A 21,922-nucleotide genomic window follows, 5' to 3' on the forward strand; every position below is an offset into this window, starting at 1 on the left:
CGTGTTCCGTTTGTGGTAGCAGTGGATGTGCCACATAAGGAACAAAAACTTTTTTTTAATCATCAACATGGCCCATGACAGTCCCTGGCAAACCCAATCAGTAAACTCGGCAAAAAGCATTTAAGCAAATATGTCAACTTTATTATCAAACCATCTCTGTTAGTTTGACTCTCCTTTGACTTCATCCTCACAGACTGGGTCACGGCACCTATGTAACCGACTGTGTGAACAAAGCTAGTTTTGAACATTGACAATAGAGTCAAATTGATGCAAGAGTTATAGAGGCACACCCACACATTGTGTGCAGATGCATGTTAACGTTTTTGAGAGAATGGAGATGGCATGTGACAGCGGTGACTGACACATTTCTTTCATGCTCCTCCAAGAACAGAAACATTTTTTCCCAACTGTTATTGGGCTGCATTTCCTTTTCAGATTTCCTGTAGCTGAGGACAGGTTTGTGTTTTGTGTAAATGAAGGGGGGATGCTCACATGAGTTAGTCTCCAACAACCCCTGGCAGTCAATTTTCACTGAAAAGAAAACTGTGAAACATGGACAACTCTTTCAGGAAATCTAGTGTATACTGCCCTCTAGAGGGTGACATGTTTTAGGTTTTATGGTTTTATGCCTTGAGAGTTCTCCAGGCTGAGATGGCAGTCTCTTGAATAACATAAGCAACACAACACCAAAGCAAATGGTGTAAAAAATACATACTGAGGTTACCTAAGATCAAGTGGTATGGTGAGAGTATTGACAACTTAGATGAAAAGCTATTGAGGATGATCGCGGACTATATTGCCACTCCTATTTGTCATTTCTTTAATCTGAGTCCTGGAGGGAAGCAAAAGTCATTCTGCTACCGAAGAATGGTTAAGCACCCTTTACTTTTGTTTGACCAGATACAATGCAATTTCACTGTAAACAAATTAACAAGACTTTCAGCATGCTAATAAAGAAAGGGCACTCAACATGTACTGCACTGACACAAATGGCTGATGATTGGTTGAAAGAAATTGATAACAAGAAGATTGTGGGAGCTGTATTGTTAGATTTCAGTGAAACCTTTGATATTATTAACCATAACCTGTTATTGAAAAAACGTACAGTATGTGTTATTGCTTTTCAACCTCTGCCATATCATGGATTCAGAGCTATCGATCTAATAAGACATAGAGAAGCTTCCATTAAAGAAAACTAATGTTAAACATGTCAAGTGTGGTGTACTGCAGGGGAGCTCTCTTGGCCCTCGAATGTTCTCTATTTTTACTAATGACCTACCACTAGCCTTAAGTAAAGCCCGTATGTCTATGGATGCTGATGATTCAATATTGTACACGTCAGCAACCACAGCTAGGGAAATCACTGCAACCCTAAACAAAGAGTTGCAGTCAGTCCCTGGGTGGCCAGTAATAAACTGGTCCTGGACATCTCTAAAACACTGTATTTGTTACAAAACATTACCTAAGTTCTAGACCTCATCTGAATCTCATAATGAATAATGTGACTGTTGAGCAAGTTGAGGAGACTAAATTACTTGGTGTTACCTAGGAATGTAAACTGTCATGGTCAAAACATATTGGTTGTAAAGATGGAGAGAAGTCTGTCCTTGATAAAGAGATGCTTTGCTTTTTTGACACCACACACCACAAATCAAGTTTTGCAGCCTCTAGTTTGATCTTATCTTGATTATTGCCGTCATATGGTTAGGTGCTGCAAAGAAAGACCTAGCAAACTGTTGCTGGCCTAGAACAGAGCAGCATGTATTGGTCTTCATTGTAATCAGAAGGCCAATATCAACACTATGCATGCCAATCTTTCTTGGCTAAAAGTAGAGGCCGACTGCGTCGCTTCTTGTTTTTCTAAGAAACAATGTGTTGCAAATTCCAAATAGTTTGCAGTCAACTTACAACACTGACACACACCTACCCCACAAGATATGCCACCAGGGTTCTTTACACAGTCCACAAATCTCAAACGAATTCAAGGAAACGTACAGTATTATAGAGCCATGATTGCATGGAACTCCCATCTCAGATTGCTCAAGTGAACGGCAAACCTGGCTTTCAAAAACAGATAAAGCAACACCTCACGGCACAACGCAATCCCCTATTTGACCTAAATATTGTGTATATATGTGTGTATTGACATATATACTGAGTGTACAAAACATTATGTACACCTTCCTAGTATTGCCCTCAGAACCGACTCAATTCATGAAGGCATGGACTCTACAAGGTGTCGAAAGCATTCCACAGGGATGCTGGCCCATGTTGACTCCAATGCTTCCCACAATTATGTCAAGTCAGCTGGATGTCCTTTTGGTGGTGGACCATTCTTGATACACAAGGGAAACTGTTGAGCATGAAAAACCCAGCAACGTTGCAGTTCTTGACACAAACCAGTGCGCCTGGCACTTACTACCATACCCGTCGAAAGGCACATAAATCGATTGTCGATCACCCTCTGAATGGCACATACACAATCCATGTCACAATTAGAGCGGCAGCGTAGCCTAGTGGTTAGAGCATTGGATTAGTAACCAAAAGGTTGCAATTTCAAATCCCTGAGCTGACAAGGTACAAATCTGTTGTTCTGCCCCTGAACAAGGCAGTTAACCCACTGTTCCTAGGCCATCATTGAAAATAAGAATTTGTTCTTAACTGACTTGCCAAGTTAAATAAAGGTTAAAAAAAATTGTCAAGGCTTAACAATCCTTTAACCTGTCTCCTCCCCTTCATCTACACTGATTGAAGTGACATCAATAAGGGATCATAGCTTTCACCTGGTCAGTCTCATAGCAGATGTCTAATCTTTTGTGCACTCAGTGTATACTGTATGTAACTGAGCCTAGACACTACTGAATATAAAAGACGGCCTAGAATAGGTCTTTAGTTATATTTTTTTATTTATGTCACGTTTCATGATTTGTACGGACCCCAGGAAGAGTAGCCGCACAATCCACATGATGAGCATACTCATGAAGTTGCACTCTGATAATTTGAAGGTTAAATAAAAGCTACAAAATATTGTATTTTACCAATTTTATTCTTGTGTAATTCAATCTGTCATACAGATACGTTGTATCAACCCCTTGCATTGAGTAACTAGTGAGGTTTGTCCTGTTCATCATCCTTCTGTCTCAAACATTTGCCAGCAGTAATTTGTGCCTCTTGGTGTAAATTTATAAAAGCATATAATTATCAACTACAACAAACAAAAAAAGTCACTATAAAACCTAAGATTTCAGGGACAGCATAATGAATTGATTGCCTTTTATACCATTCAATAAAAGCAATTCATAAAATGCCCACTTACATTTTAAATTTACAAAATGGCGAGCACAATCACAGCATATGATGAACAACAAGGCAAATAAGCAAAACATATCAAATGCATGCAGGAAAGCCTATATATACACACATACGAAAGACATTATACAAGTTTGGAAGGGTCCATCTTTGAGTTGATATTGACATAGCCATGGCAGTGCCCTTGGCTCAACATCAGCTCCAGTGTCTGGCACACTTGCAGGGTAGGGTATTACATGCATGTAAGATTGTACAAACCAAACTTTTCCCTCGTCTCCAGTTCAGATATTTTAACCAATGTAGGGTAAACTACGCACAACTGTCAAGACGGAGGATGGTGAAAGGCAAATCTGTACATGGCTCCGGGGGAAGAAAGTGCGAATTTGCCCTTTAGTTCTGACCCAGTCCATAATGTTAGGTGCAATTGCCTATTGTATAGTATTTGTCCTCCATTTCCCCAGTGTAACTTCAGCAAGGAATTCAAAAAGGCCTAGAGACTGAGACCTCTCACTGGTACTGTCTGTAGTCTCCTCCAAAGGAAGGGGCAGGCATGGGGGCTGGCTCCTCAGCAAACTGGGGACCTGTATAAAGAGAAGAAGAGGTGAGATCAGGGATAATCTATCGAAAAGACAACTGGGCAGTCATTTGAATTCGCTATAAGCCTTCATTGCAGCCCTGAGAATCATCTATAGCATAGCTCAGTGACACTCACCAGTTGGGAACTGTGATGAAGCAAATCTAGTAAGCAGGATCCCAGCACCCTCTATCAACGCCAACAGTATACCTCCCATTGCTGCAGAGCCCACCATGGCCACAGGTCCATCTGAAGAAAACAGTAGAGAAATCAGAAAAACAGACTAGCCTTGACAGTAAACCAAAACACAACATTTACAGTGCACTGTGAAAGTAAATCCGACCCTGTTCCTTTTTTCCACATTTTGTTACGTTACAGCCTGATTCTAAAATGGATTAAATCTTTTTCTTCCTCTTACCAATCTACACACAATACTCCATAATGACAAAGTGAATGTTTGCAAATGTATTAAAAACAAAAAACATAAATATTCAGACCATTTGCTATGAGACTTGAAATAGAGCTCTGGTGCATCCCATTTCCATTGATGATCCTTGAGATGTTGCTACAACTTGATTGGACATGATTTGGAAAGGCACACACCGGTCTATATAAGATCCCACAGTTGACAGTGAGGTCGAAGGAATTGTCAGCAGAGCTCCGAGACAGGATTGTGTCGAGGCACAGATCTGGGGAAGGGTACCAAAAAATGTCTGCAGCATTGAAGGATCCCAAGAACACAGTAGCCTGCATCATTCTTAAATGGAAGAAGTTTGGAACCACCAAGACGCTTCCTAGAGCTGGCCGCCCACCCAAAATGAGCAACTGGGGGAGAAGGGCCTTGGTCAGGGAGGTGACCAAGAACCCAATGGTCAATGACAGCGCCCCAGAGTTCCTCTGTGGAGATGGGAGAACCTTCCAGAAGGACAACAATCTCTGCAGCACTCCACCAATCAGGCCTTTATGGTAGAGTGGCCAGACCGAAGCCATTCCTCAGTAAAAGGCACGACAGCCCGTTTGGAGTTTGCCAAAAGTTACCTAAAGGACTCTCAGACCATGAGAAACCAGATTCTCTGGTCTGATGAAACCAAGATTGAACTCTTTGGCATGAATGCCAAGTGTCACATCTGTAGAAAACCTGGCACCATCCCTACGTTGAAGCATGGTGGTAGCAGCATCTTGCTGTGGGGATGTTTTTCAGCGGCAGGGACTGGGAGACTAGTCAGGATCGAGGGAAAGATGAACGGAGCAAAGTACAGAGAGATCCTTAATGAAACCTGCCCCAGAGCGTTCAGGGCCTGACTGGGGTGAAGGTTCTCCTTCCAACAGGACAAAGACCCTAAGCACACAGCCAAGACAATGCAGGAGTGGCTTCGGAACAAGTCTTTGAATGTTCTTGAATGGCCCAGCCAGAACCCAGACTCGAACCCGATCGAACATCTCTGGAGACCTGAAAATAGCTGTGCAGTGACGCTCCCCATCCAACCTGACTGAGCTTGAGAGGGTCTGCAGAGGAGAATGGGAGAAACTTCCCAAATACAGGTGTGCCAAGCTTGTAGCATCATTCCCAAGAAGACTCGAGGCTGCAATCGCTGCCAAAGGTGCTTCATAGTACTGAGTAAAAGGTCTGAATACTTATGTAAATGTCATATTTTTTTTAATTAGCATAATTTCCCCAAAACCTATTTTTGCTTCGTTGTTATAGGGTATTGAGTGTAGATTGATGAGGGGAAAAAATATTCTAAAATGTACTAACAAGGCTGTAATGTAACAATCAAGGAGCCAAAATACTTTCTGAATGCACATTGAGTGAAAAAACACTATGCCTACACAAATGTTCAGAATTGAAATGCACATATTGTGGGTAGTGGGTATTTTTTACAGGGGAATAAGCATGGGAAAATACATAGCTCTGTTAAACAAGGAACAAACGGTGCAAATGTTCTTATAAGATACCGCACGAGTGCGTTTTGTTTCGAGTATGATGTGGGATGGAGAAAAATATGAAGGTCCTTCACAGCAATGCTGTCGCTTGTGGACTTGAAATGAGGATTACTAACCAAATGAGTCCCACCATTACGCCGGCATAAGTCTGTGTGATTAACGGCAGCTGAGCTAGAGCAGTGTTTGTGAGACAAGGGCGGATCCCAAAGCCGGGTCTTTTTAGAAACATTTCTGTAGAGTCTGAATGTTTTGAACCACAAACTATTAAAATCTATCTATGAAAAGAAGAGACATGCTTTGCTCTATGACGCTACACAAGAGTCATTAGAAGGGGTTCATTCACATAAAATATCATATTAGTGTCTATAATAAACTCACAGTTGCCATCACAAACTCCTACAATTTGTCACTGACTAGTTAGATATTAATTTCCCAGTGAGCAAACAATTTCTGTACTTAAACTTATCAGGCTTATGCTTTGACCTTGTTTTTTTATTGACACTTGTTAGTAAAACTCATGAATGCAATTATTTATGTAAAATTGTTTTGTGTTCTACTTGTAGCCCTGGTTGTCCTATAAAGAAAAATGGTAAAACACTTAATTGGGAGTCTAAATATAAGGGCTGGACATGCAGATAAATGTAAGTCAGATTAAAGTGATTTTTGCTGGGGTCTTGGAACTGATAGGGTTAAATTATCACTCACTTCTTGCTGCGAGGATGGCTCCAGTCATGGCCCCACTTGTGATGGAGTTCCAGGGGTCCTCTTTCTCCCTTACCTTTACCAACCCACAGTCAATCATGGAGAAGAGGCCTCCCCATACTGCAAAGCTACCTACAATAAAAACAGAATCCACACGGTTTCAGACAGAGAAAGCAACAATGTATTACACTCAGAGAATAAAATAAGGACCAAATATGGCAAATACGTTTCAATTTGAATGTGCACTCACCCCCCAACTGTGGGGCTCTGGTTTTGATGGCAGTCATGCTACCTTTCAATCGGTGGCTCATTCCCTGAGAACAGAAAGAAGATGCATCAAAACTTCTCATTTGTCACACCTCACTTAACCCCTTTTCATGACTCCAATTTCATTCCATTGAACCATTAGAGGTCTCCATTAGCCATGTGTGGCAAATGACAGAAGGCTGCAAATAGAACTAATGTGCAATACCGTTTAGGGAAAAATGTGGAACTCATAAGCGAGAAACAAAATGTCAAATACAAAAGGCACACTTACTGTAAGCAGTTTAGGAACGTTGCACCCGGCTATATTTTAAGAAACACAGAAACGTGGAATGGAACAATGGAAATACGAATGCAAGGTGAGAGGATGTGTCGTAGTGCAACAGTCGGGTGCAACTTTGCTAAACTGCGCAAAGTATGTATAACTTTTTTACGTGAAACATCCTTTCTCGCTTGTATGAAAGTTCCAAAGATTTCCAAACTGTAACTTCAGCAAGGATTAACAATGTTTCTAAATGTTAAAACAAAGCATTGGGATTGTAGTTCACATGGAGCCAGCTGTCCTCCAAACCATCCATCACCTGAAAACCCAAGACGGGGAACGACTGTATACCACCTTGGGTTCTCCAGAGCCACACCTCACTATGCTCAACTCATTCAGCAAAGTGCTAAATTCTTTGTCAAACGAGGGCTGTAATTGACAGGCATTTTCACAAGTTAAAATGTACTGTTCCTTCAAATTACAAAGGCTGTATCAAACATAGCCACATGGGTGAATTTATTTACATGGCTTTACATACTGAAGGGGAATTTCTGAAGCCCTTGACTGCCTGGAAGATCCCTCCTCCAATGGCCCCCATGGTGAAAGCACCTCCACAGTCATCCACAATTCTCCACGGACTGCAAAAACACAGTGTGTTCAATAAACACAGAAAACCACACCACAGGTATCTTAACAGTTTTTCCTCAAGGTCATGGGTGCATTTAACTTTGATGCAACCAAGATAGTTTTTACATTGTGCTGGAGAGTCCAGCACAGTGTAAAACTCAAAAAAAAAATTAAACTCTTGGATCGAAGCTAGGGTGCATTTAAAATGCATGAAAAACATTGATTGCCACACTGAGTAGATACCGGTAGGCTAACCATAGATACATACTGCTTTACTCATCTCATATGTATATACTGTATTCTATTATATTCAGTCAATACCACTCCGACATTGCTCATCCTAATTTTTAAATATTCTTAATTCCACTTTTACTTTTTAGATTTGTGTATTGTTAGATACTACTGCATGGGTTGGAGCTAGGAACACAAGCATTTTTCTACACCCACAATAACATCTGCTAAATATGTGTATGTGACCAATACATTTGATTTAGCTAATGTAGTTGCTTGAAAGCTGTGCTAGCAGCACATAAACTACTAATAGCTAGCTAGCCCTTACAATTTCTAGCTAGCATATCACCTTTTTTCACCTTTAACTATGCAAGTCAGTTAAGAACAAATTCTTATTTACAATGACAGCCTACCTAGGAACAGTGGGTTAACTGCCTTGTTCAGGGGCAGAACGACATATTTTTACCTTGTCAGCTAGTGGATTGAATCCAGCAACCTTTCAGTTAATGGCCCAACGCTTTAACCACTAGGCTACCTTAGTGAGATAGCTAGTTAGATACTATTATACTTAATATTGTAATGAAACCGCCTTTCAAAGAGCGCGTCCTCGCGCTAGCTTGCGACTGTACGTGTTACAGGAACGCGCTCACCGAACGCGCAGTGTCGTGGATGCAAGGTCCGATCACTTCTGACACCAATGTAATGAAACAAGCAGGGAGCAGGTCTCGAACCCTCGACCTTCTAGCCCAGCGCGCTATCGACTGTGTCGCAAAAGCCTGCTCGAACGGCAGAGTCGATTTCCGCGCTTTTAAACCCAGGGTCGTTACAATATGATATATTAATGTATTAGGTAGCTATGCTTTCTCATGTGGATGGAGCATGCAGACATTTCATCACACACTATGAAATGATTGAGCAACCACAATCCATAGTTAGCAGGCTAGTAACGTAGCAGGGCTAGCTAGTTACTTATCAACCGTGAACTTGGGAAATATCTAATCCGACTAATTGGTGGTGAAGTGTGGATCACGAAACGTATGCGTGAAATTATACGATTTTAACGTCGTTACCACCAACAACGTTTAAACGCTCAACAAGGTCATTGAGTGCTTCCCAACAACGAACATGGCTTGCTTGCTAGCTGCGTTAGCTAGATAACTAATTTAATTAGCTAGCATCGTTAGCTTAGCTGAATATCTTCGGATTTGGGGTTTAAAATATTCGTTTTGATGAACGATATATTGATTGTATATTTTAACAGATTATATATGTTAGGACACCATAATAACAAGACCGGTAAAGCTGTCTTGCACTTTAGCTAGCTACCAAGACTCACCACGGCTCCCGTGCGTATTCCTCCATTTTGTTATTTCAATGGTCCGCCAATCGTCACTAGTTACCACAGTCTCAAACCCCGCCCATTTCTACCATTTCTCTTCATAAAATGGGATTTTAACCCTAACCTTAACCTCACTACTAACCTTATGCCTAACCCTAACCTTAAATTAAAACCAAAAATAAATATTTTACTTTATAGCCACTTTTGACTTTGTGTCTGTGCTTGTTTCCCCTGATGTAACTGCCAACAACAACCGGAGAAACGACTACGTCATACCTAAATAAATAATGTAGCTATTGCATTATTACATTTTAATTTAATATTTTATCACAGAGTTTATAAACCCAGAAGCGCAACATCGCAAAACTTCCAGGTACGCTTGCGAAGCAGACTAAGCAGACCAGGCAGGGGTTTGAGAAGTCACTGGCCAGTTCCGAGACGGATAGCATCAAACCCGTGATGTATCATGAGTAAATTGTGACTGATCTACAAATAATAATGAGTCGTTATTTATGATGCAAGGTGATTTGTAGATCAGTCAGTCAGCAGTCACCTGCACTGTCGGCTGCAATGTCAAACAAGGCGAATCAGAGAATTGAAAAATGTTTCCCAGTTGTTAATTTTCTTAAAATCTAAAAATGCACAACTAAGATTTGAGACAATGTCTTACTTAGTTTAACATATTATTACTCCAATAACGCTCAGCGCCACAGTGCCCACGAAGCTCATCACAAAACTAAGGATCCTGGGACTTAGCACCTCCCTTCCTCTATAACTGGATCCTGGATTCTGGATTTCCTGACGGGCCGCCCCCAAGTGGTAAGAATAGGCAACAACACGTCTTCCACATTGATCCTCAACACTGGGGCACCTCAGGGGTGTGTACTTAGCCCCCTCCTGTACTCCCTGTACACCCACGACTGTGTGGCCAAACACGACTCCAAAACTATCATTAAGTTTGCTGACGACGCCTTGAAATGTAAATTGGATTCCTCCCTGCCAGTTGCAATGTGGCTATCGGAAGTTAATAGTTGTATACCACTGGAGAAAAGCACTTACTGCTTGAGGAATAAGTTAAAGACATTTTACAGAATTTGTCAACCTTTGATTGACTATATGGAGAATCTCCCCCCACATCACATTGATTGAATCTATATATAAATCTATATATAATCCTCACATAATGTTTCACACGTAATGTATATGTAGCCTACATGTTTGTATATAATTATCTTTTTTACGCTCGTCTGTTACTGTCACTTTGTCCTATCGTTGTCTAATATCTTTACACTTTTGTTTTGAATGTTCAAAATGCAAAAATAAAATATTAAAAATAAAAAAATAAAACGTTTGCTGACGACACAACAGTGGTAGGCCTGATCAACGACGAGACAGCCTATAGGGAGGAAGTCAGAGAACTGGCAGTGTGGTGCCAGGACAACAACCTTTCCCTCACTGTGAGCAAGACAAAGGAGCAGATCGTGGACTACAGGAAAAGGCGGGCCGAATAGGTTCCCATTAACATCAACGGGGCTGTAGTGGAGCAGTTCGAGAGTTTCAAGTTCCTTGGTGCCCACATCACCAACGAACTATCATGGTCCAAACACACCAAGACAGTCGTGAAGAGGGCACGACAAAACCTTTTCCCCCTCAGGAGACTGAAAAGATTTGGCATGGGTCCCCAGATCTTCAAAAAGTTATACAGCTGCACCATGGGGAGCATCCTGACCAGTTGCATCACCACCTGGTATGGCAACTGCTCGGCATCTGACCGTAAGGCGCTACAGAGGGTAGTTAGTATGGCCCACCATAAAATTGTCAGAGACTCCAGTCACCCAAGTTATAGTGTTTTCTCTGCTACCACACTGCAAGCAGTACCGGAGCTCCAAGTCTAGGACCAAAGGCTCCTTAACAGCTTCTACCCCCAAGCCATAAGACTGCTGAACAATTAATCAAATGCCCCCCCTCCATTTGTTTTGTACTCTGCTGCCATTCGCTGTTTATTATCTATGCATTGTCACTTCACCCCTACCTACATGTACAAATTACCTCAACTAACCTGTACCCCGTACACTGACTCGGTACGGGTACCCCCTGTATACAGCCTCATTATTGTTATGTTATTGTGTTAAAAATAATTAAAATATATTTAAATTATATTTAAATTTATATTTAAATTATTTTTAACTTTGGTTTATTTGGTAAATATTTTCTTAAATTCTTCTTGAACTGCACTGTTGGTTAAGGGCTTGTAAGTGAGCATTTCACGGTAAGGTCTACACTTGTTGTATTTGGTGACAAATAAAGTTTGATTTGATCTCGTGAACGTGACAAACTGGCACGTTTACATTTTTCATAAAAAACAACTTTATATAGAAGGAGTGCCTTTAATTTGACAACTTGCACTTGCGCAGTTCGGCGCGGAACAACCATTAGACCCTTTTATAGGGCTTGTTCGACATTGCAGCCGACTGTGCAGGTGGCTGACTGATCTGTAAATCACATTGCGTCATAAATAACTACTCATTAAAATTTGTAGATCATTCAGTCAGTCACAATTTACCCGAGATACATTACGGATTTTATGCTCTCGAACACGGCCACAGTCTATGGATAGATAGATACATATTTCTGCGCATGAGCTTAGCTAGTCAACGTGTCGTCGCCATGAAATCGCTATCGGGGATTTCAATTGGAGAAGCAGTTTCTAGCTTCATACTGTACTGTCTGTAGTTTTATCTTCGTCGATGGCTTTCTATTTTAGTGAAGAGTTAAGACAAACTCTGGGCCCTATTATGGTCAGAAAAAACTCTTGGCCCTTTAAGATTTTAATTGATTTCCTGAAAACGAGTTTGTCATCGAGCTGTCCAAAGACTATTTTTGGTTAAAGACTCCCCAAAGACAAAACTCTTTCTTTATAATCTCCCAAGTTTTTCCTGAGCACGTGACCTGACCAGGAAAAAACAGTAAAATCACATCAAAGACTCTAGGCCTACAGGTCAGATTCCATCCAATCTGGAGCGGCATATAGCCTAGTGGTTAAGAGCAGTCAACAAAAGGTTGCTGGTTCAAATCCCCGGGATGACTAGGTGAACAATCCGTCAACATGCCCTTGAGCAAGGCTCTATTCACTCTGGATAAGAGCATCTGCTAAAATGTCAATCTTGTCAGATCATATGGGAAAAACTCATGGCCCAAGTTTTAAAGTGTAATTACACAAGCTGATCATTTTCAGATTCCTTCCTACCCCACTCCCCATCAGACCAGCGTTCATGGGGCGAGCCAGACAGACCGCTGGCCCACTTCCCATTACTAGGAACGAGAAAGGAATGAATCACAGTGCAACTCCTCATTGAGAAATGACCAAATATAGGCATTTCATGGATAAAGAGGTTTAGGCCAGGCAGTCGAGATGTAAACTGACCTGTTGCTATCCCTCTCAACCCCAAGTGCACTGGCCGGGAGAGAGCAATGCTTTTCCACTGCCTTGAACATGATGTCCTTAAAGGAGCCATCTCACAACTTCTCATATATTGTCAGAACTAGTAGCAGTGCTCTACTTGGACTGAAATAGGTGCCGGTACTCCTTTGGGATGCCGCTACTATTAATATTTAGGCACTTTTGAGATAATATTCTATAAGAGGTGCTGGAGCTCTAGTAGTAGAAACATTGAGGTGCCGGTACTCCGCTCGAGTGAGCTCCCACCCCAAGTCAAGCACTGGTAGTCCCCTCTCTTTTGTTGGTTGTGTGAAGGACATGATCTTGTGGGAGAGAACTTGTAGAGTGTACTGTACTGTCCTCTCCAACTAAAGTTCACATTCCATTTAGTCTTGTCCGCCAGCCATGTGTACAGAAATGGAAATCAGATTGACATTACAGTATACACACAACAGTGCATTAGATCATTAGCTTTCTGTTCCCAAGGAACACTTCAGTGCTCTCTGTGTGTGTACGCAAACATTTTATTAGGATCCATTTGACATTGTATACTCGGCATGACACACAGAATGGTCCATTCGGTCACAAAGCTTCAAAATCATTGCAGGTTACAGGGCTCTACCAAGACAACATATCTTATATAGATGCTGGAAATGATTCCTGATTCTGTCAACCAAGCAATAGACAGACATAGCCTACTGAATACTTCTCAAGCAGAAGAAATTGTATAAAGATTTTTTTTTAAATGGGAATGTCCCCCTGAAAGGAAAATATTTTTTAATAGAAGTTTAACATTTAAACAAAATACAGTAAAAGTATCCCTCACATTTTCTTTATCAGTACTGTACTATCAAATAATGGATAGATATTACCTCATCCGGTATCTTGTTGTTAGACAAAGTATTTTTACCTTTATTCTTGTTGTACTTCATTGCAATGTTGTTAAAATAAAGTTGATTATATTACACTTTCAATTGCAAACATATAAGTACATTTTATTAAAGGTACACAAGCTCTGTAAGTAAAGTTAGTGAAGTCCAATATGACAGAGAAACCACATTATGCATACAAATAATCAAGTCACTTTTAGAGCAGCGAGACACTCTGTACAACATCACATCCAATTTTAAAGTTTTTATTTTATTTATTATTATTTTGTATTTTATTTAACCTTTTATTTAACTAGGCAAGTCGGTTAAGAACACAATGACGGCCTACCCCGGCCAAATCCTCCCCTAACCAGGACGACGCTGGGCCAATTGTGCGCCGCCCTATGGGACTCCCGATCACGGCCGGTTGTGATACAGCCCGGGATCGAACCAGGGTCTGTAGTGACACCTCTAGCACTGAGATGCAGTGCCTTAGACCGCTGCACCACTCGGGAGCTAGTATTGCATAGCTCAACAAGGCTGCTCTGACATGTTAATAAAATAAACTGTTTTGACATCCTTAGGATTAAGACATCCAGCCTAGAATATATTTGCATTGTTGTTGCTGTAAATAGTATTCTATGATTTGTTGTCTTTGCTTTTGAGTGTCGTTTTTCTTCTGTTAGAATTATTTTTTGCACTTTAAGCAAAATGTATGAAAATAGCTTCATACATAACGTTGTTATTACTAAAAGGGCGACCATTCTTACATCTAAAGAAAACTGAACTTCCTTAATGAATCTTTCAAAGACTGAACTTCATACTGAATCGTTCAAATAAGACTGAACTTCCTTACTGAATCATTCAAAGAAGACTGAACTTCCTTACTGAATCGTTCAAAGACTGAACTTCCTTACTGAATCGTTCAAAGAAGACTGAACTTCATACTGAATCGTTCAAAAACTGAACTTCATACTGAATCGTTCAAAGAAGATTGAACTTCATACTGAATCGTTCAAAGAAGACTGGGATTATAGGTTGCTTTTTATGTGAAAACTTTGCCTGAGATGTCAGTCTTGAGATTTGGCAACGACACACATTACAAACCACCTCTCTCCTCCCCCTGTGAATTGTTGAAGTCTAACCCCATTTTAATTCCCTGATAATATACCATGGAGAATCAGCAGTTTTGGCAAAATGATATGTCACAAGCCACGAGGTGATTCCCTCCACAAATAAATAAACTGTCAAATTACAGTCCAATTTTTCAATGAAGGTTAAAGTAGATTTGTATAGAATTTACAGAAAACTGTTTGACCTGCTTTTCAGTTACCACCACCCCACATTATACTGTACACGTCATGCCACATATGCTTGTCCACATACCATATGAACTTCTTCATAATCTAGTGCAAATAACAGGCAAAGTATCAACACAGACAAAGGCAGACAAATAGGACCTCAGGGCACGTCCTGCTGAAAAACTCCCTCCACAGGGTCCCTGCGGTCCAGTGTATAGCTTAGAGAGAACTAGCTTAGAGAGAACTCACGGCACAGTGGAAGCCGTGCATCCAATAGAAATCATCTGTTCATTCTCTGCTTGCCTGCCTTATCAACCTCGCAGCACAGTGGTCAGACTGTGTGTATATCTATGCATGGGATGTGTAGGAGTTTTGATCCACGCTCAAGACCACCTGTGAGATCTATGTCCTTCCTATTTCTTGGGTTATGGTCTCGATTCCAGAGGACTACTGCAACAGCTTTGGTACCGCAACCTGTAGGAAGAGAGGGGATGGTATATGGATATAAATGTGTTACAACTCTTTCTATGTCTATCAGCTATTTATCCTTGCCCCACCTTACCTTCTTCAGTTTCTTCATATTGACATTCCTAATGGAGTCCAGCAGTTGGTCCCTGGAGTTAACACCGGCTTTATTGGCCTTATCATCCATCTTCCTCTGTGATGCAGGCGTCAAGGAGTTGCGTAGGGAGTCTATGTCCAGCATGGGCGGTGGAGGTGGGGGTGGTCCTCCAGGAGGAGGGGGTGGAGGAGGTCCCCCTCCTCGTCCTCTTTTAGGAGTCAACTTCGGCGAGGGCATTGGTGAGGGATGTGGGGAGGGTGTAGGGGAAGCCTTGGGGGAACCCCGGAGGAATCCTCCAGCAGTTTTGGGGACCTCCAGCGCCCCTTTCTTCTCACCATTGGCCTGGGCCAGCTTCTGCTCCTGTAAGCGCCGCTGTCGCTGCTTGTCCATGTTACGGCTCAGGATGTTGGTCATGGTCATGCGTGGGCCGGCAAGCTCAAAGCCATAGCCCAGCTTCAGGAGGGTGGTGTTGTCTTTCAATATCTTGGTCATTTCCATTTCTGTCTTGCCCCCACAGATGTGCCTCTGGTTGTGGAAGCGCAGCTCGGTGAGTGTAGTGTTTTTCTGCAAGGCTTGGATCAGGGACATTATACCCTTGGGGGTGAGAAGGTTCGAGTCCAGGTTGATGCTTGTGATGGACGTGTTGCTGCGCAAGGTGCCAGCGATGGCGTAGGCCACATGGTCGTCAGCACGGCAGTTGGCCAAGGCGAATGTCTTAATGTGGGTGTTTTTATTCAAGGCCTCTGCAAACTGGATGAGTGTTTTAGCCTTGATGACCTCAGAGTTGTTGACGTTGAGCTCGGTCATGGTGGGGTCGTTGCTGCGAACCTGCTCTATGAGGTCATCGAACATGCTGGAGTCCTCGTCTTCTTCCTCCTCTACTTTGGGCTTGCTAGGTGTGCTCTTGTTCGCCACACAGTTCCCACGTTGTTCATCACCCTTGATGGATTTTAGTCCTTCATTCAAATCTTTTCCCTTTTTCTCTTCGGTTTCCTTATCTGTGATACTCCTATCTTTCGCTTTCATACTGTCCTTACGTTTTAACACCATGTCTTTCTCATTATTCTTACCATCTTCTTTCACTTTCTCCTTAGAATCTTCCTTCTCACTTCCGCTCTCCTCTTCTTTTGGTGACTTTTGACGCTCAAGTTTCATGTCAAACTTGTCTTTATTGGGCTTGTCTTTCTCTTCCACTCTGGATTTCTTATCTTCTGGTTTACTCTCTTCAATGTGACTTTGCTTTTCCACCAACTTTGACACAAGTCCCCTTGTCTTGTTTTCACCTCTTTTCCTACTCTCCTCCTTTCTTTCTTTCTCCTTGATCTCCTCTTTTTCCTTTTTCTCCTGTAACTTGGAGATCATTTCTTTTGTCTTATTACTGGTGCTCAATCTATTGTCTCTTTTCTCCTTAAGCTTGCTATCCTCATTTTTATCTCTTTCTTTGGCATCCTCTTTCTCTACAATGTCCCTACTCTCCCCTCTCCCGAATCTGTCTCTAGTTGGATCTTTCACGTCAGTGTCGCTACTCTCAACTCTTTTGAAGCTTTCTCTAGGGGTCTCTTTCACATCTTTTTCTTTGCTCTCCTCTCTCCTGTATCTACTGGACAGGCTGGCTCTGTCCTCTTTAGTACAGTCTGGGCCTTTGTTATTTCTCTCCACCATCTTGTTCTCTCGTTCAGTGGAGATACTTGATTGCCTCCTGATCCCTCCTCCTTCCTTCCCCTCCTGACTCAGGCCCATCTTCCTCAGGTACTCTTGTTTCCGGCTCTCCTTCTTGGGTTCTCCCTGCAGGAGAAGAAACATTACATAGGAATGTTTCCACAGTGAAGTGAATCTGAATAGTATACTGTAACACATTGGCGAGACTTTCAAGAATCCACACAATTCAAACAGTAATATACTGAACAAAAATATAAACACATCATTAAAGTGTTGGTCCCATGTTTCATGAGCAGAAATAAAATATCCCAGAAATGTTCCATATGCACAAAAAGTGTATTTCTCTTACACTTGGAGAACAAATTTGTTTACATCCCTGTTAGTGAGCATTTCCTCTTTGCCAAGATAATCCATCCACCGGACAGGTGTGGCATATCAAGAAGCTGATTAAATAGCATGATCATTACACAGGTGCACCTTCTGCTGGGGCATGTTGACTACAGGAATGTCCACCAGAGCTGTTGCCAAATAATTTTATGTTAATTTCTCTACCATAAGCCGCCTCCAAAGTCATTTTAGTGGAATTGGCAGTACGTCCAACCGACCTCATAACCGCAGACCACGTGTATGGCGTCGTGTGGACGAGTGGTTTGCTGATGTCAACATTGTGAACAGAGTGCCCCATGGTGGCGGTGGGTTATGGTATGGGCAGGCATAAGCTACGAACAATGAGTACAATTGCATTTTATCAATGGTCTTGAGGCACTGCCCCATGTCACAAGGATCTGTACATAATTCCTGGAAGCTGTCCCAGTTCTTCCATGGCCTGCATACTCACCAGACATGTCACCCATTGAGCATGTTTGGGATGCTCTGGATTGACATGTACGACAGCAGGTTCCTGTTCCTGGCAATATCCAACAACTTTGCACAGCCATTGAAGAGGAATGTGACAACATTCTACAGGCCACAATCAACAGCCTGATCAACTCTATGCGAAGGAGATGTCGCATTGCGTGAGGCAAATGGTGGTCACTGGTGGACACTGACTGGTTTTCTGATCTACGGCCCTACTTTCTTTTTAAAGGATTCTGTGACCAACAGATGCATATCTGTATACCCAGTCATGGGAAATCCATAGATTAGGGCCTAATGATTTTATTTCAATTGACCGATTTCCTGCTATGAACTATTACTCAGTACATTTTTCTTAATTGTTGCATGTTGCATTTATATTTTTGTTCAGTAGTTTTCTACGGTATCATCCCATTTGAATCCAGATATTGTGTTTAATGTGTGTTTAATTTGTCAATGTGCCTTGCCTGTTATGGTCATCCCTGCATGGCCACCATTCTATGATGTCAACTAGCAACAGCCCTATTAAGATGATTAATCACAGGCCTGTCCTCCAGCTCCAAATCCAAATCAGTCTGTATCCTTGATTATGTAACCCTGTAACCCTTTGTTTACCAATGATTACACAAAAACATGCATTTGCTCATTCATATTCTCTAAAAATATTAAATATTAAAATGAGTCTTGGTAATACCAGTCTAGTTTTATTTCAAAGCTATTTATGAAGAATAACATATTGGCTCCCTGAGAGCACAGTATGACAAACTATGATATAATCCCACAGCATGTAAACTTGACATTATATACCATGTGTTTACAGTGTGCATGGGGGAGCCTTTTATAGTGCAGAAATACATTTGCAGAGCAGCTAAGTGTTTGATTTGTGAGCCTTGCTCCGTCTGTTTTGCTGTGCAAGGCTGTGGCCCTGGCAGATGTGTCCTTAAAAGGCGGTAAGGAACAATCAACCAAGGAATTCCATCAGGCCGGGATTAAGAAGCTCCACAGGGCCCAGGCTCCATCATCTAAAGTGCCTTTTTTTTATACACTTCCAACGGCTACATCATGGCTCGGTTTCCCCCTACCTGGTGGGCCCTATGTCAAAGCTACTACAATCTGACATCTCTGTATCTTTAAGCATTTCCTCTGTTTACCAAAGGAGACTTGAGCGAAGAATGTGAAAGCCTCTTAGGGGTATACAATAATGTTTTTTCTGGCATTAGAACTAGCAGCAGTGGTGCATGATTTATGTGGAGCATGAGCTGCTGGAATCTTTTCCAAGGTCCCGTTGGCAGGGGAATAAATGTCAGAAGTATCATCAAAATACCTGTTCAAGAAACACTAACCTAAATGAACTATTAGACATTTGTGAATTGTAATTTGTTTCTCTGGCTTCCAAAAGCCAGTCCTATTAACCAAAATGTGTTTTATTATAGTATAACAGTTACGTGAAACGGGTGGAGCTGATGTGAGGGGGTTGAAAGTAGTCCCGATCTGAAAGGATGTGATCAACTTCCACCACTATCAGTTTTGTCAACATCGCTGAGATTAAACAGATTTATCAGTAAAGGGATAAACCAGGTAGATTAACATAGGATAAACACCTAAAGTGACAGATTGTGTGGTAAAAGCATCTCAGAAGGCAGACTTTAGACCATCTCAGTCTCTCACATAATACACATTAACTGTGGAGGTTCCACTGACTTGATGTTCAGTTATCATACCTCAATAGACTGTTCCCTTTGGCTGAGCTTCCCTGGACGCTCTCGGCTGTCAAGCTTAGCATCCCGGTCCCGGACAGCGTTAGTGGCAGGCTGTTCTATTCCCTCGTTGGGATCCAGGTCCGGTATCACCAACACCTCCTTCTCCAGCTCCTCCATCTCCTCAGGGGACAGGTTGGACAGCAGGTTGTCCAGATCAGGGTCCTCGCTCACCTGCCGCCCCGTTCGCGTCAGTCCCCTAACCTTCCTCCTGGACATGGTTACCTCTGGCTGGAGAACACTCAAAGAAAATACCCTCGGAGCAGAACAGATGTAAAGGGTTTGTAGCCTACGAGTTGTATGGTATCTCCTTTAGAATATTGTTCTTTCCTAGTGTAGGAGCCTGCAGAATATCGGCCATGGGCCGAAGGTGGTGTCTCTCTCACTGAGACGCCACCAGAGGCATCAATTTTGGTGCTAAGAGGGAGGACTAGAGACTCGGCTTGCAGTCAGGTACCAGTATGGAGTGTTAGCCTATCATGAAAGTTGGTGTGTGAGGCTGGGACATTCTTTGAAATCCTGTGAAACTGCATGTCCATATTTAGTATAGGGTACATAGTCCTTTAAAGGCAAAGGGAAGGGCGGCGGTTTACAGAAATGCCAAAGCATAGTATAACACAGAGCTACTTCCTCTTTCATGATTACAGCATTACTTCAATAGGGTTCGATGTTCAATCAACACAGACTTCATAAAAACAAACTTGTAAAGTTGAATTTGTATTATAAGATGTGTCCATGCTATTGAGGTGTTTTATTACATAGTTTCACGAGTTAACTAATAACAAGCTAATGACTACAAAAACACATGAAACATTGTTCCAACATGAAAAGTCTAACACTGTGCTGAAATACTGTACATTCAAAAATCGCACTATGAACTAAAAGAAGAGGGATATTTCACTTGGTGGAAAAGTAACAAATTGAGGACATCTACTGGTCAAAATAGTAAACTTCCATCAGGGTAGCCTAGTGGTTAGAGCGTTGGACTAGTAACCGGAAGGTTGCAAGTTCAAATCCCTGAGCTGACAAGGTACAAATCTGTCATTCTGCCCATGAACAGGCAGTTAACCCACTGTTCCTAGGCCATCATTGAAAATAAGAATTTGTTCTTAACTGACTTGCCTAGTTAAATAAAAGGTAAAATAAATAAAATATCATGACCCCTTTCATACGTTCAGTGATAGATTGACTTAACATCAGTGGCAACCTGTAATTCAGGACAGGGGCTGCCCCACCTATTTATCTTAAAAGAAAAACAAATAAAATGTGTTGCATGTTATTTTGGCATTAATACATGTCACACATCAGTATGCAAACAGTGTAAAAATATAATAAATAATAATTGACTTAATAAAGCTGCATACAAACATGGTCTCTTTTTTGCTTTCTTGAGTAAGGAAGCTCCAAAATGTAGGTGTTTCAGTCTAGCTGTGCTTTCTATGGTTATGGAGCAACCAGCGGAAAATATGGAGCGTAAGGGTTGGTAATGTTCTCTAGTTGCACCGTGATTGGCTCAGTGTTCTGTCACTCATGAGGATACTACGTCACCACCAAATCTAAGGATAGAGCTCGAAAATTCAAGACCCTTGGATGCTGCCAAGAAGGCTTAAGGTCATTGGCCACAGATACAATGACGTAAAATCACGTTATATCTACAGTAGCTTTGATTGGACTGATTGGACTGATCATGTCAACATCATACTTAGCTAGCAGTCATCATGAATCAAGTTGACAATCTACTGGCAAATCATTTTTAATCGTTGTCATATGAAGAGAAATAACTAACAGAAAATATACATAAAACATATTGGTGCTCATCGGCCATTAACATTACACAACAAGTTGGAAATCACAAATTCAACAATGAGTTTGGAAGGAATCAGTGGCTAACTGCAAGCATTGCAAAGCAATCACTAGCCTGCTATTCAGTGGAGTGGGTATGTGGTCTAAGGGTCTCTTTTCCAAGCTTAAAAGGATAAACATTCAACATTGGCCATGCTGTCAATCCAACATGACTTCTACCGCGTTCTAAACAACTGGAAACTCGGAATTCTGACTTCCAGACAACAGGGAACTCTGGGGAAAAAACGAGATCCGACTGGGAAAATCTGTTTTGAGCAGTCATCCAACTAGGAATTGTAAGTCGGGAACTGAGATCTCTTTCTAGAGCTCAGACCTGAAGATCACTGAATTCATCATGATTCGACCTCAATTTTTTCCCAAGTTAC

General features: G+C 41.7%; 2 protein-coding genes across 2 annotated transcripts; both read right to left on the reverse strand.

The window, feature by feature from the left end:
• Window positions 1-3,027: 3,027 nt before the first annotated feature.
• On the reverse strand, window positions 3,028-9,394 carry LOC112221090 (mitochondrial import inner membrane translocase subunit Tim17-A). The gene is made up of 6 exons (XM_024383197.2): window positions 9,250-9,394; window positions 7,594-7,693; window positions 6,780-6,843; window positions 6,533-6,661; window positions 4,022-4,132; window positions 3,028-3,890 (listed from the first exon to the last, which is right to left on the reverse strand). The coding sequence occupies exons 1-6, from the start codon at window positions 9,273-9,275 to the stop codon at window positions 3,817-3,819; spliced, it is 504 nt and encodes a 167-aa protein (XP_024238965.1). The 5' UTR covers window positions 9,276-9,394; the 3' UTR covers window positions 3,028-3,816.
• Window positions 9,395-13,197: 3,803 nt separating this feature from the next.
• On the reverse strand, window positions 13,198-20,193 carry lmod1b (leiomodin 1b (smooth muscle)). The gene is made up of 3 exons (XM_024383186.2): window positions 19,659-20,193; window positions 15,424-17,208; window positions 13,198-15,335 (listed from the first exon to the last, which is right to left on the reverse strand). Exons 1-3 carry the CDS (start codon window positions 19,911-19,913, stop codon window positions 15,309-15,311), a joined length of 2,067 nt encoding a protein of 688 aa, XP_024238954.1. The 5' UTR covers window positions 19,914-20,193; the 3' UTR covers window positions 13,198-15,308.
• Window positions 20,194-21,922: the final 1,729 nt, after the last annotated feature.

The sequence above is a fragment of the Oncorhynchus tshawytscha genome, linkage group LG02, assembly GCF_018296145.1.
Source record: "Oncorhynchus tshawytscha isolate Ot180627B linkage group LG02, Otsh_v2.0, whole genome shotgun sequence".
NCBI classification, from domain to species: Eukaryota; Metazoa; Chordata; class Actinopteri; order Salmoniformes; family Salmonidae; genus Oncorhynchus; species Oncorhynchus tshawytscha.

Coding starts and splice junctions, on each gene's coding strand:
- LOC112221090 (XM_024383197.2), bottom strand. CDS start 9,275: ATGGAGGAATACGCACGGGAGCCGTG. Junction 4,133..6,532: donor AGCCATCCTCGCAGCAAGAA/GTGAGTGATAAT, acceptor TGTTTTCTTCAG/ATGGACCTGTGGCCATGGTG. Junction 3,891..4,021: donor TTCATCACAGTTCCCAACTG/GTGAGTGTCACT, acceptor CTCTTTATACAG/GTCCCCAGTTTGCTGAGGAG.
- lmod1b (XM_024383186.2), bottom strand. CDS start 19,913: ATGTCCAGGAGGAAGGTTAGGGGACTGACGCGAACGGGGCGGCAGGTG. Junction 17,209..19,658: donor AAAGGGAACAGTCTATTGAG/GTATGATAACTG, acceptor CTTCTCCTGCAG/GGAGAACCCAAGAAGGAGAG. Junction 15,336..15,423: donor ATATGAAGAAACTGAAGAAG/GTAAGGTGGGGC, acceptor CTCTTCCTACAG/GTTGCGGTACCAAAGCTGTT.